Raw genomic sequence first — 14182 nt, 5'->3', positions numbered from 1 at the left:
TTTCTGAGTTTGCAGATTGTTTGACATCTTCTGATTTTGATTCAGAAAAGTTCAGTGGTTTCTTGAATAAAAACTGAGAGGAACAATTTAGTATAAAAAAAATAGGATTAAGTCGGCACATGCTCCACTAGTATCTCTGTGGATATTTACATTTTAATGATTTAAAGATGTGCATGAAACTTAATCAGATGTTAAAGGATAATGATGAGCATAATCGGTGCTTTTATTGTGAAAATTCTCATTTCAATGCAGCAACTATGACCAAAAAAAAAGTGATCCAGATTTGTTTTCACAGTACATTTTTATTGCACGCCTTTTGACAACCATCAAGTCATAATACAGATTTGCTTTCTCATCATATAATGTTAAGCCTCAAAGCACTCGGTCAATACGTTATCTTGGCGTCGTAGCACCACAGCTGAGCACCATTGTCAATAATGAAAAGTTTTTTTCATACTGAATTTCTACCTGAATCAAAAAACAAAAACAGCTTTCATAAGAAAAATGTCAGGTAAGTTTGTTATTACATTTGTTTCACTTCACTGCTACAAAGTTTCACACATTTACAGGATCAAAATGAATTTTCTTACATCTTATTGTGGCGGGCAGTAACCTGACTTCCTGTGTATTGTATTGTGTTGTGTTGATGCAGTTACACCTGAAAGATTATTTTTCTCACAGTCTGAATAATGCAAATATTTTCAACCCCAGTCTGATTTGCATTAGTCCATATGAATAACTTCATTAATAGGCAGTGATCGGCTTTATTCAGAGAACTGTCCATCTGGTCTTCACCGGCCTCTCGACTTCACGCTTCTCTGTCCAACTGCTTGATGTCAAAGGTCATTAAAACAGCCATGTCGCTGTTCTCCCCCGAGGAGGAGGCCAGCTTCAGTTGCCGGACGCCGTTCCCGGTGAAAACCTCGCCCTCCCACACTCTGCTCTTGTTCAGTTTCATATCAGTTCTGGTCTCTCCCACCACGCTCACCCTCTGGGCCCCGGGGACCCGCACCCTGAAGCGGACCCAGGAGAGCGGCTCCAGCAGGCCCACGCGAGGCTCAAAGAGCACGCAGCCTTTCCTCCAGGCGGAGTAGACGCAGGGGAACGGCGGTCCCGGCTGATCGCAGCTGTTCCTCAGAACAAAGTCACACATGGGGTTGAAATCTCCGCCGGGGGCCGCCGTCCTGGCGTACAGGCCCAGCCGGTACACGCCGGCGTCGGGCAGGCTGGCGCTCACCGTCACCTTGCTGTCCGTGTACGTGCAGAAGAGGTGGCGCGAGAGCGGAAGAGCTGCCGGTTTGCTCTCGTCTCTGCTGAGCACCGTGTGAAGCTCAAGGTCCCGTTGGTTGTGGAAGGTGATGTTGCACTTCCCCTGCTGGGTGCTCACCACCGCTGTCGTGTGGCTGAATTTGGACAGCCCCGACTCCAGGGTGCGCGACCCGGGGCCGCACGCCGAGCCCAAATTCGGCGGGAAGAGCCCGTCCGGCCCGACGACTTTTCCTTTGCAGTGCAGCAGGAAGTTGGCCGTGTTTTGAAACTTGGCTTCTGGTTTCTCGTAGTCCCTCACGAACACCGAGAGGCGGTAGAAACCGTGCAGAGGGCACAGGACGTGGCAGGTCAGAGCTTCGGGTTGGATCTGAGTCGCCAGGCAGCGCTTGGCCACGGCGGCCTCCAGCTGCGGGTGGACCAGTTCACACAGCACCATCAGAGGCCTGGACGTCTTCAACGCCAACTCGAAGACCCCCTCCTGCACCTCGGCCGCCTCACTGCCCTGACTGCTGTTTGCGATTCCCAGAGATCCCGCGACAGGCTGCAGGCCCCAGGACAAGAAGGGGTTCTCTGGGATCTCCTCCATGGCCCGGGGGGTCGGGCACTCGACCGTGAAGGAGCAGACCCACATCAAAGGTGTGATGGCGGCTTCGGGCCTGGCAAACACCTTCACGTCATATGTGCCGCTCGCAGGAGGCAGGAGCTGCAGCTTCATGCTGCGGTGGGAGACCGTCAGGAGGCCGAAGGAGGAGCTGCTGGATTCTTTGTGCTCTGAAGCTCCACAGTGGAGGAGGTCCTGGTGCTGTGTGATCTCATAGGTGAAGATGGCAGGTCTGGAGAAGCCCAGGGACACGTTTGCCTCGCCTCCATCTACAAAGAAAATCAAAAGGGGGTTTTAAAAATTCTTATAATCCCTTTGTTTTGCTGGAAAGAGAAAAAAAGGAAACTGAAAATTCTAGTGGTTATAATTTTCTCAGCTTTCTTCCCCTCGTGAAATGAACAGAGGTGGACAGAGTACTCGACCCCAGTATTTGAGTAAGAGTACAAATACTACTGGTCAAAATTTACTCCGTTACAAGTAAAAGTAGCTCAGTCGACATGTTACTCGAGTAAGAGTAAAAAAGTACTTGTTTTTAAAGGTACTTAAGTATCTAAAAGTACATGCTTTTAAATTTACTTTAAGTAAAAGTAAGAGTAAATTTCTTATTTTTCACATCAATTAATTATTATAATTTTTTCTAAATGAATTTAAGGACCTTTTAACTCTTTGAAACCAGCTGCACTGATGCACCGTCTGGGTTAGGGTTTCCTTCTTTGACAAACACAGTTTGTGTTCAATGGTATTTTAGAAAAAAAAAAAAAAGAGCAGACCTGAAAGTAACGACTACTTTTCAGCCTTCCTAGAAATTAACTAGAGTAAAAGTAAAAATATTTGTCTTGGAAATGTATTCAAGTAAGAGTAATAAGTACCAAAGAAATCTAATACTCAAGTAAAGTACAAATCCTCTGGATGTGTACTTAAGTACAGTACTCAAGTAAATTTACTCCGTTACTGTCCACCACTGGAAATGAACAAAGCTGAGAGCGCACCTGTGACGATGTGAAAGTGATGAGGCTGAATCAGCCTGAGCCCTAGGGTGAAGAAGGTGGAGGTCTTGAAGACCCTCCTCTCAAACTCCTCCAGCGGTATGGGCCTGTCCAGCAGTTGCCATTTCTCCTCATCGGGGAAGTGGGAATCTATGAACTCCTCCGGGTCCGTGAGGAAATAGAAATCATCGAACCTTGGAGGCAACAGATGGAGAGAGCAGACTGGTGTGAGACTCAACTCGCTGCTGGTGCTGGGCGTTTAAAAATAAACAAAAGACCAAACCGACTGAACTTGTCACACTTTTTAGTGATGTGGAGGAGTTCAAATTCCCTGTTTGGACTCTTTTCACAGAAAAACAACAGCCTAAAACTATATCATAATATGAATATGGGAGAATCTGTCCCTTTTCTAACCTTTTGACAAAGCTTTCATGCTCCATATTGACTCGCCCTGCTCCCCAGCAGGCGTCCAATAGAAACCACTGTCCTTCTAGATGCACAGCGTTCCACAGGTGATCAGATTTCACGTTCTTGAGGCTCTGGCCCGGACGGTACCCGATGCCCTTACTGTGTCCTGGCACTTCCTGGCACTCGATGCCCACCTCTCTGTAAATACAAAACCACAACAGAGCATTCACTGCCGTTTTGTTTTTTTACAACCGGAGTCCTTAAACCTTAAGTTAGAGGTTACCGCCTTCGCTGTCGCTCTTGAAATTCAGTCGATTAAGTGCACGCCATTTATACTGGAAATGTCTTGATTGAACTCAGAGGGGTTCAAGGATGCTGAATGCAGCAGAAGCTGAATGCGTGGATGGAAGAATGGGGATAGAGAGAGCGTGAAGTGTGTGTGACCGTGTATTGATGAATGAAAAACTGATGGTAGAGCCAAGTAAAATGTGAATATCAAGCTTCATGTTTTCAGATAGACACAAATTGATGGTTACTACATGTTTGCTGTGTGCTCATTAACCATGAGGCAGAGTGTTTCCAGCCTTTTCTGCTGCCACCAAGTGACCAAAAACATCCTTTAATGCAGTTTTGATTGCAGAGGCTGAGACAGTCTCAGTGGACATTACATCTGTTTTTTATTATTTCAATATAAATAACATTGCGGATGTTTTGGCAGCTTCTACAGTACGGTGGGTGAAAAATAAAGCCGCAGGGAAGGTAGTACGAGAAATACTAAATTGTTTGGTTGTGGGAAAAGTGGAGTGAAGTATTTCCCTTGTGTTTTAGTGTAATTTATGGTTGTGTTTACCTGCACATCTCCGTACAGAGGTTGGAGTAGCCGCAGCACACGCCCCGACCGGCCGCGATCACTTCCTCCGGGGAGCTCAGCTTCTCCGAGCGGCCGAGGTACCCGCTCACGTCGTACTCTATATGGAGATGAGATTTGCTGTTAACTTGAAAAAACAAGGTAAACAAGACACCTGCTCTTTAGCACAAATGGACTATCAATCCTTAAAATCCATGATGGTATATTACAGAATACTGGGATTTATGGACAAGTATTATATATAGCTCAGTAAACCCACCAATGTTGTGGCACAGCCAGACCCAGATGGCACGAAGCCTCTCCAGCTCATTCCTGGCTCCTTGTGTGATGCTCTGCACTATCGTCTTCACATCATGCACACACTTTTCCTTGAGCTGCAACACACACAATATATTCACTGTTATATAAAATACTTTTTTTTATATAAGTACTCAAATGTTTTCAGATTCAACCAGAAGTAAACCTCTGCCACAGTTTATATTTCCCCCCACTCTCTTCACATTACATCATCATCCTATTTACCAGTTATTCAGTGCATTGAATAAACCAGGTTACCATCTATACCCAAGGATGTGAGCTCTATAGCTAAGAGTTGTGGTATTTGTTTTTGGTTTTGTAGCAGTAGATGAGTAGATGTTATCATTCCTCAACGTTTTTTCCTGCACAGCTCAGGAACACAAAGACCCGTGTCTGTTGTGGTTTTGTTTTTGTTGCTCTTATTTGGCTTTGGTTCAGTTTGATCCTGCTGCAGATGTCCTCTTATTTAGACTGCAAAGCCAGACTAATCTGGCCACTTCTTCCAACGTCTTTGCACTGAGATCTTTAGCACGGCGGAAATAAGAAGGGGAGGAGGGGGGGGTGACTTGGCTCTAAACTGATAGATCTGTGCAGTTTATCACATATTGTAGTGGCACTGATTTGTGTTGGTCACAGTGAAGAATAAAGATCAGAAGTGGCCTCACCTCAGCTCCTGTCCTGATAACATGATCGTCAACCCTGTGGAAAACCTCTGAGTTGGTGAAGAGGTCCTTTCGCCGCTTCCTCTTCCCTGTCCCTGCAGCACACAAAGGTGTCGTTGCCTTTTGACCCATAAGGTGTGGTTTGGGTTTGAACTGCCTCTGCTCTTCCGCGGCCTCCTTCCTCACGGCGCTCTTCTTCACCACGGTGATGGTCCTGGCCGCGCTCTCGGACGACAGCTGTCTCTTCGCCGCCGGACGTTGATCTTCGCTCTCGACCATCAGCTTCTCAAACGTGCCCTGTCTGGAGGGCACGGCGGCGCTCAGGGTCAGCGAGGCTCCAGCACAGACCAGGACCGGAGCAGCTGCTGCCGTGTTCCCCCCGGGAGCCAGCACCGGACCATCGCGGGCCTGATTTTCTCGGGTAACTGGATCGGGGCTTGGTTTGCTTAAGACTGGCTTCTCCTGGAGGTCATGGAGCTCCAGGGCCTTCACCTGAACGCATCCCTTCTGGGTCAGCTCATCTTGCCGAGACAGGCGTGCAGCACCGGAGAAGGGGAAGGAGAATTTCTGAATCGCAACTTCAGCTGACATTATGCTGGGAGCATGGTGTCCTAACCAGAGAGAAACAAGACACACGAATCAAAAGACAGCAGCCATTTTTTTCTTTCTGCTATTAATAGCTTAATCCTGTGAGTAGGTAAATCTTCACCACTTTTGTTCAATAGCTTAAGAAGGAAAACACACATGTTGTGTGAACCAGACACAGAAGAGCCGTGGCACTGTTGCACACATGCACAAGGCGAAGCGGAAAGTATATTCCTTACAGTACATTCCGTGTTGAGACAGTGATGAATTGGCAATTATATCATGTCTATTCATGACCATAAATGAACGCAAAGGTTGGACTCATTAGTCACTGTCACAGCCAACAGCGCAAAGAAAGTCAAAGCCTTCACCGGATGAGTATGACCTTATAACTTCCTGTATGTGATGAACCTGCAGATTGATGGCCATATTCAACACGTCTCAAAAATAAGCAACATGTGAGAAGATATTTTGACTGAAACTTTCTAATCTGGTGAAAAATAAATCTTTTTTTTATTATTGTTATTTCTCAAAGGGAACAGCAGGTTGGCGCAAGACCTGGAGCTGAAGCCCTGCGTTGGCAAGTATCAGCGCAGCTCAAGTGTCCTTCAGCAGACCACTAAGTCGTATCAGCGCGGCGGGCAGCTGACCCTGACCTCTGACCTTCCTGGAGTGCAACTAAAGTGAAAGCCCTAAAGGATATTGAAAGGTATCCCCCGCTCATGTTGGAGAAAATCCAAATCCAGCAATAAAATAAAAAGCATTACACAAAGAGTAAAAAATCATTTGCACATGAAAATCAAGCAGCGTTTTCACCTTTCTGCATCCCCGATATGCTTCCTTAAGTGACTGTGATAACTCTACCTACTCAAATACTCACTTATATCAGATTTACACTCATAAAAGCGAAGGCGAGTTAAGCCAGGCTAGGTAACGTTCAACCATGGCTACATCCCTGAAAGTCACGGAGGCTTTTACTTACCCTGAGAGGATTTAAAATGCCTGCTGGATGTTTGCTGGAGTGTTGGGCAGAGATGTTTCCACTGTGTGTTCTCAGTGGTCCCCACTTGCAGGGGAGGCTTATATACTCTCCCAGTGGCCTGCCAGGACAGGCCCCAGAATAACAGACCTAAAAATACTACAAAGCAGTTAAGACCAGCCAATAGAGTAAGCCCCAACTGAGGAGTGTGACGTCTGTATGTGTGTATTTGTATGTGTGTGTTGCTTACAGATGTATGTTCTGATGTGCACACACACACACACACACGGAGCAGCAGATCTGGACGCAGGAGTGAGTGTGAACGTGTGTGTATGTCGGCATGTGTCCATATGAATCGGGGAATTTGAATGGCGGTGATGGGGGCGGTTGGTGCACGAGCACGTGTCGGGTGCGATGAAGGGGTCAGATTCAGCGAAGAGTTGGACGTTCAAAGAAAAGGACAGAACGGTTTATGAAGAGCCAGGCTCTCTGTGTGTGTGTGTGTGTGTGTGTGTGTGTGTGTGGAAAGTACCCGTCTGAATCTATGCTGATCACTTTTATTAGATTAGAGATTGTATGAAATTAGATGAAATTAGCGGCCACATGTTCCACAGGAAGTCAGATCCATTTTAACGGAGGATGCCTGTATCAATGACCCAGTGCATTTTACAGTCCGACAGCATCTACAGCTTCCAATACAACAGATGTTCATTTAGGAGAGAAAGAAGAACTCATTTAAAGTTATAATATGTAACTTTTCCACATTAAAATGTCTAAAAATGAACATACCCACGTCATTTTATAAATGAAACTTCTTATTTCATGACTTTTGATCCAGTCAATTGCATCACTTTCCCTTTTACATGAGAAATAAAGCAGAAAAAGAAGCAGATTTGTATCAGTCACTCGTTATACAGTACATCATAATAACTCAGTACAGAGCCTCAAACTCCGATCTGTGATTCCGGGTCTTAAAACTTTCTGCGCTGCAGCTCCCTCCTCCACCCTCTGTGGTGTGTCCACAGTGTTTGTGATTAAACAGCACCGTGTTGCACACATGACAGGTGTGTTACTTCATTGTATCAGTCAAGTGAGATTGATTTTCTTTGCCCGTGATGGCGAAGAGACAACCCAACTACTGTAGATGCATCTTCTGCTATTGCTTTAATTAAGAAACACCCAGCAGTGGAAATTACATAGTAAACATTTAAAAAACAACAACATTTAATTGAAAAGTCAAGTTCCTGAGTTTTCCTTCTGCCAACTACTGAGAAATTGTATCTGACTCCCCACTAATTTACTAGTGAATACTTGACCACAGTTGTATGAACTCCTGTGTGGCTCCAGAGGGAGCTGTCCCAAGTTGTTTGCAGCTGAAGCGCACAGGTTTGACATTGGGGGGGGGAAGTATATATATATATATATATATATATATATATATATATATATATCTGGAGGTGTGGAGTTAAAAAGAAGTGATCCTTCCAGACCTGTGCAGCCCACTGAGGGCTGTGGCTCAAGGCTATATAACTGCTACAAGCACCAAACACCCAAATCTCCAACCGAACTGTCAGTGCTCGCGTTGCATTGTGGGTAAAACTGGCCACCGGGTTTTGACAAGGAAGAAGAACGTGTGAAATACAAAAGAGGATATCTGCGCTGCATTTCTAAACACGTGGTATTTACCATGAAATAAGAGAGGAACATTCAAAAATAGGTTAAAAATAAAATAAATTTCAGAGCCAAATCAGAGACTTGCAGGAGTAGAAACACTGGCACGACTTTAAATGTACTTTAATCAAAGTGCAGTCTGGTTTATTATCTACCATGTTCAGCACAGGAGCTCAGAAGCAGGCCTTTCATGTATTCCTCCAGGCTGTTTCCATCCAGAGGGAGCTGAGAGCATCAAGGTTTTCTCACCTTTACAGTCATCTCAACACTGTAACTGTCATCTCCAGCTCTGCTCTGTGTGTGTACGTACAGACACTACATAAACACAGAGGAAGGGAAAAGCAGCTTCAAAAAACCACGAGACGAGACAAGGAACTTGTTGGGCGATCGCTGCAACAACATATCAGCCCAGCAGATACAGGATTACATAACACCGTCATATGTTGGTGTTGATACTGACTTGGGGGGGGGGTGTGTGTGTGTGTGTGTGTGTGTGGCGGCGAGGGACAGCCACCTCCGCCGGTGGTGGTGGATCCTGAGCCAAGTGACTCTGAAACCGTGGAGTAAGAATGCCATCTGGAACAGCTGTCAGCAAAGGAATCTCGCTCCGGCTTATTAGGGAGAGCAGAGGAGCTGGGGGGGGAGGGAGGGAGGGAGGGAGAGGGGTGAGGGCGGAGGTGGTGGCGGTGGGGGAGCTCCCTCCATCTCAAAGAGAGGTGAGACACACGGAGGGGGAGATGTGAAGTATTGATGGCAGGGAATGAAAAGGAAATCACTGCAGGCGGAGAGGGAACGATGTTAATCTGCTTCCAGGCACTAGTGAATTTCTTATAGTGAGAAAATATAGATCTCAGTTCCTTCATGAGCTGCAGATGTCTGAATTTGTAGGTTGTTGTTTTTTTTTTTTGTTAAAAATAAATAAATATATAAAAGTAATTTCCTCCTGGTCAATTCACCAACCACCAGGAGATGGATCACAGGAGTTGGTGGTTTTAACATTTAATAACAAGAGAAAATCATATGTAACAGAGGCTGTGGTTCCTATACTGGGATCATTTCTTGCAGTTATTTGCACTAGCAAAATAGCTTTTTTTCCCCCACCCACAGCTTTTGAGCCATATCCCATCATCCCATGCAGCCCCACACAGTACATACTACACCATGATAACAACTATAAGACAGCTGATGCAGGCTGTCGCAGAAAAATCTCTGTTAAACTACGATTGATTCTTCAACAAATTTGAATTGCAAATCAAAGTTTACATAACATTTGTATCATATATTTAAAATAGGATGGCATGATATGCAAAAAAAAATGTCATATTGCAATCAGCAGAGATTTTTTGCACATGTTAAAGGGATACTTCACCCAAAATCGATAATTCACCAATCACCAATCAATCCAATCACCAATCATCTACTCTCCGTCATTCCAAGGAAGGGTTTGGAGAACTTTCTGAGTCATCAAAATGCTTTAGGAGTTCCAGGGGGGGTCCGACTGGCAATGGATTTTCATATAATGGCGGCGGATAGAGTTCACTTTTGAATCGTCCAAAACACACACTATGAAACATCCAAATACCTCCATACTGCTCGTCTGTACTGACCCAAGTGTCCTGAAGCTGCCACATGAAAAAGTTATTCGGAAAAAATTTACTTGATCTCTGTTTTTAGCCTTGTTGTAGCAGTAGCTCCCAGTGGCTCTGTTGATGTTTGTGCGCATGGGCTACAAACGCAAAAAAAAAAGCCGGACCCCCCCTGGAGCTCCAAAAGCGTTTTGATGACTAGTCTGAAAGTTCTCCAAACCCTTCCTTGGCATGATGGTGAGTAGACAACTGGTGAATTATCGATTTTGGGTGAAGTATCCCTTTAATTACTTGAGAGAAAATGAAATTGTGATATTTATTGAGTATTGTACCAAACAAAACACGTCCCTTTATGTTTTTTTAAGAATATGAGTTGCTGTCCAGGGCGTCTCCAGCAACACAACACCAATAAGATAAGATAAGATACTTTTATTGTCAATATACATGTAGGCTATTTACAATGAAATGAAGATGCACAGTCAAGATGCAGACTCATAAAAAAGAATAAGAATATAGAATAAATAAAATAAACAATGTAAATCACTCACACATCAACATTCATTCACTGATCACACAGGATGCAGCTCCCGTCATTTGGATATTGCACTTGGTCATATTGCGATTTCGATTACATTATTGTGATTAACTGAGCTAGCCATCATTTAAAGTAACGTAGAGAATGACACAAAGTGGAGTGAGTGCCCCAGATGTGCAGTGGAGATCAGTCAAACCAGAGACTTTGAAATGTGGACTTGAAAGTGCCGGAGAGGTTTGAGTGGAGGTAAATACACGTTCACTGTGTTTGGTTGGTTGTGACTGGAGGCACCAGAAACAGTTTCTGTGAGATCTGAGGGACCCACTGGGTTTTATATTATTCAAACATATCAGAAACATATTTTGGCCTTTGGCTGTTGTGTGATTTTGTAAACTGGTAGAAGAAGCATTTAAAAAAAAAAAAAGATTTCATAACTGCGTTGGAGCAATGGTGTGATGTGCTCAGTCGTTACTGAAGCAGCTGCAGCAGCAGAAATGTGCTGCAGTTGTCTTTTTTTTTTTTTTTAGGAAGATGGAGAACAAGGGAGCATTGCACCCTGCTGGAGATGAAGGCTCGAATGAGTTTCTTTAAATCTCACGTGGACACGAGACTGATTCTGACTATTTTTAGATGACAAGAGGTTGATTTAGTCGTTGACGCTGCAGCTGGAGCTCCAAACTGACTGCATTAAAACTGAAAGATTTCCAAATTGGACTTATTGGAAGATAAAGTTACAGAGGGCAGTGAGAGTGGCTGTGATCAAAGGTTTGACTCCCACTCAGCTCGATGCGATCTGCAGCACACATAACCTAATAAGGCTCACACACACTTTCATACATTCATACACCTGAGGGTTCTTGGCATGAAATAATTAAAGAACCCATACGAGACAACTCCATAACCTAAAAACTCACCACATGGTTCACAGCAGCTCTCCCTCCTTTTTCAAACAGCTGGTGAACGCAGCTTAATAGCCGCATAATCTGGACAGCTGGCCTCTAAAAATATATTTAATAATGGACAGGTTATGCATTGTAATTTTGACAATGAGCAGTTCATTCTTAAAAAAAACCCCACGAGATTACATAATAACCACAGTCAGCTACAATATACAAACACCCTGGGGCATTATGGGAAAATAGTTGGGGTATATTTTCTATTACGCATCATAAACTTGCACCAAGCTGATAGAAAACATTTTCTTGTATCTCACATGTAAAATGGTGTCATCGGTTTTCAAATAATCCATGCAGGCTTAAACACCACATCATTATTTACAGTAGCTACTTTTATTAAGAGATATTGATGATGTTGTTGCAGCTGTACAGTAGATTTTTCACCCACAAACATTTCAGAAAACATAATAAACATTCATAAATAAGTTGTAGATGAAAACCTGCATTATACGTTTTATCTTATTGATAAACCAGTTGGTCCCAGCTCAGCGTCATCTCATATCAGCATCTGTATTGTTGGCTTCTTGTGTCTTCAGACATTGCAGATGAACTTCAAACTGTCCAGTTTCATTTGAAAATTACCTCTAGAGACAAATAATGTCAGTTTGAGGTTTTATCTAATTTCTGTTGTACCTTTTTCGACTGATTTTTTTTTTTTTTTTTTTTTTACATTTTCAAATAGTTTCCTGCAGTTTGCAAAATTAAAAAATTGTGGTTAAACAGTAAAATGTGGAGCCTGAACCATATGTACCATATATACCATGTAAAACATATCCATTTATGTATTTGATACTGAATTTTTCTGCCTAATATCAGTATTGGCATCGCCTCAAATCTCCTATATTGGTTGGGCCGAGTCAAGACCAAATTTTCATTTCATAAAAGAAGGGACATAATGTTTTGGTTTATACTGACTGATCCAAAACTTAAGATGGAATAAAGTTTTCCTTTTTTTTCTAAGATAAATTCTCTACTTTTTCTTCTGTGACTATAATTTAAAAACAAAACTCACTAGAAAACATTAAATTTGCTATTTGCATGCTAATTTTCTCGTTGGTCCATATCGATCCCTGTCAATCTGTGTGTGTGCGTGTGTGTGTTGAGTTTGCACCTTTGTGTGTTGTCGCTGCTGCAGAGTAAACCAGCGGTTCACGAGCAGCTGCAGGTGTGACTGTGATGTCCGGTTCTTCCCGGTACCACCGGTGTGACTGTGCCCAGTCTCCCCCGCTCAGCTCGCTCTCTGCCCGGACTCCCTGCGACGCTGCAGCCGCTGCTTCTGGAGACTTCCGCGGGTCTCGTGCCGGCGGCGGGAGGTGGGGGCGGGGTCGCTGCTCCAGGCACTCGGCGGGCGCGTGCTGCTGTCATTGACACCTGGTGATGATGACCGTGATGACTTGACCTGTACTTTTCTTCTTCTTCGTCGTCGTCTTTTTCCCCCAAAATCTTTTTTTTTTAATGAAAGTGTGCGTTTGCTTTTCTTTGTTTTCTCCTCATTGAATCAAAGACCGAGCGGAGACAGAGGGAGAGACCACGACGCTTTGTGGAACATTATGAAAACTGTAAAGGACGATGGAGACTCGGGGGTGTCGGTAAATCGATTCACTAGAGGTAGGCTAAGATGCATTTTTAATTTCTCACTTTTTTCACACATGCAACCTGCTGCTGACACTCTGCTATGTGGTTTAATGGTGATAACTGTGTGTGCAAACATTTATTGATCCAGTAATGTGGGCACAAGCGAGATGTTAGATATTTGACAGGTGGCACAGTGTTGGATAGTGTTGTGGGTGGAAGACAGGTACAGATAAAGAGCAGTGAAAGAGTGTTTTTAATGAAACAGGACAGACTGCACAGAGGAGGGATAGGTCGCAGTGAAAACAGTGCAGAGATGAAACTTCATCCTTGAAAAGCAGCTTCAAGTTTGGTTTTCCAGTGTGTTTTTCAGCTGTAATAGTGACATTTTGGTATTAGAAGTGCTGCAGGAAACATAAATACTACAAAATTAAGCAGGAATTTAGTTTTTGTAATACAAATGATCAACTTTGCATTAAATGAGCCTGGAAAAAAATAATAAAAAAGACCCTATCTGTATGTCAAAGTGGGAAAATGAGCATTAAATCAGGTATATGATGAAGTTTCTTTGCACTTGACTTCATCTTTGTGCAGCATGAATTCACAGGTCATTGCTTTGATGTTAGAGCTGCAGTTATGGCGATAGTAATCAATCAGTCAGTCAGCAGCAGCTATTTTGATATTTGATTAATGAAGGAAGACTTTAATCAAACTTTCCTCAGGTTTAAGTTGTAATGTATGAGGATTTGCAGCTTTTTTGTCTTATGTAACAGATGTTATAGATTTTGCAATGAACACGCCACCAATATGACAATATGATGAGATCGTTTTCTGACACGATTAGTCGATTAATCGTGAAAATAATCAGCAGAATAATAAATCGTTAGATCTGCTGTTGGTTGCATCATCAAAGGTTTTCAGTGGAGACATGTGGTGGCATGTATGTACGTATGTATGTGAGCAGCACAGCAGAACTCATTATACATGGAAAAGAGGGAAATGTTGAACACACAGGAGGAGTAAACAGTGTCATCGGTGCCAGGACACGTGTAAACAAGCAGCTTTAAATCGAACAAACAGTGAAATGTGGCGTCGTGTAAGTGTTTTCACCAGCGTCTGCAGCCATTTCAGAACATCTTAATACACATGGAGCAATAATACATCCTCCACCTGCTACTTCATCAATATCTGAAGCAACTGCTACGAC

The 14182-nt window shown here is 43.6% G+C and overlaps 2 protein-coding genes across 4 annotated transcripts in view; one reads left to right on the top strand and one right to left on the bottom strand.

Annotated features, from left to right (window-relative positions):
* Window positions 1–282: 282 nt before the first annotated feature.
* ky (kyphoscoliosis peptidase) lies at window positions 283–6755 on the bottom strand. The gene is made up of 7 exons (XM_085766768.1): window positions 6659–6755; window positions 5095–5702; window positions 4392–4506; window positions 4115–4232; window positions 3271–3462; window positions 2860–3050; window positions 283–2139 (listed from the first exon to the last, which is right to left on the bottom strand). Exons 2-7 carry the CDS (start codon window positions 5680–5682, stop codon window positions 809–811), a joined length of 2535 nt encoding a protein of 844 aa, XP_085622894.1. The 5' UTR covers window positions 5683–5702; window positions 6659–6755; the 3' UTR covers window positions 283–808.
* slc4a11 (solute carrier family 4 member 11) overlaps window positions 6207–14182 on the top strand; it is a 128722-nt gene continuing 120746 nt past the window's right edge. Inside the window, exons 1-2 of one of the 3 annotated variants that reach the window (XM_085766760.1) lie at window positions 6207–6385; window positions 12908–13011. In XM_085766760.1, coding sequence (XP_085622886.1) covers window positions 12954–13011 — 58 coding nt within the window. In that variant the 5' untranslated portion in view covers window positions 6207–6385; window positions 12908–12953. Of the gene's footprint in view, window positions 6386–12747; window positions 13012–14182 lie in introns of those variants that run through there. The other 2 variants (XM_085766762.1, XM_085766765.1) reach the window with 2 other exon arrangements.

The sequence above is a fragment of the Trachurus japonicus genome, chromosome 22 (assembly GCF_045865225.1).
Source record: "Trachurus japonicus isolate A0001 chromosome 22, Traja_1.0".
NCBI lineage: Eukaryota > Metazoa > Chordata > Actinopteri > Carangiformes > Carangidae > Trachurus > Trachurus japonicus.
The sequence above is the reverse complement of the archived record's forward strand: the minus strand, read 5'-3'. Positions and strand labels throughout refer to the sequence as shown.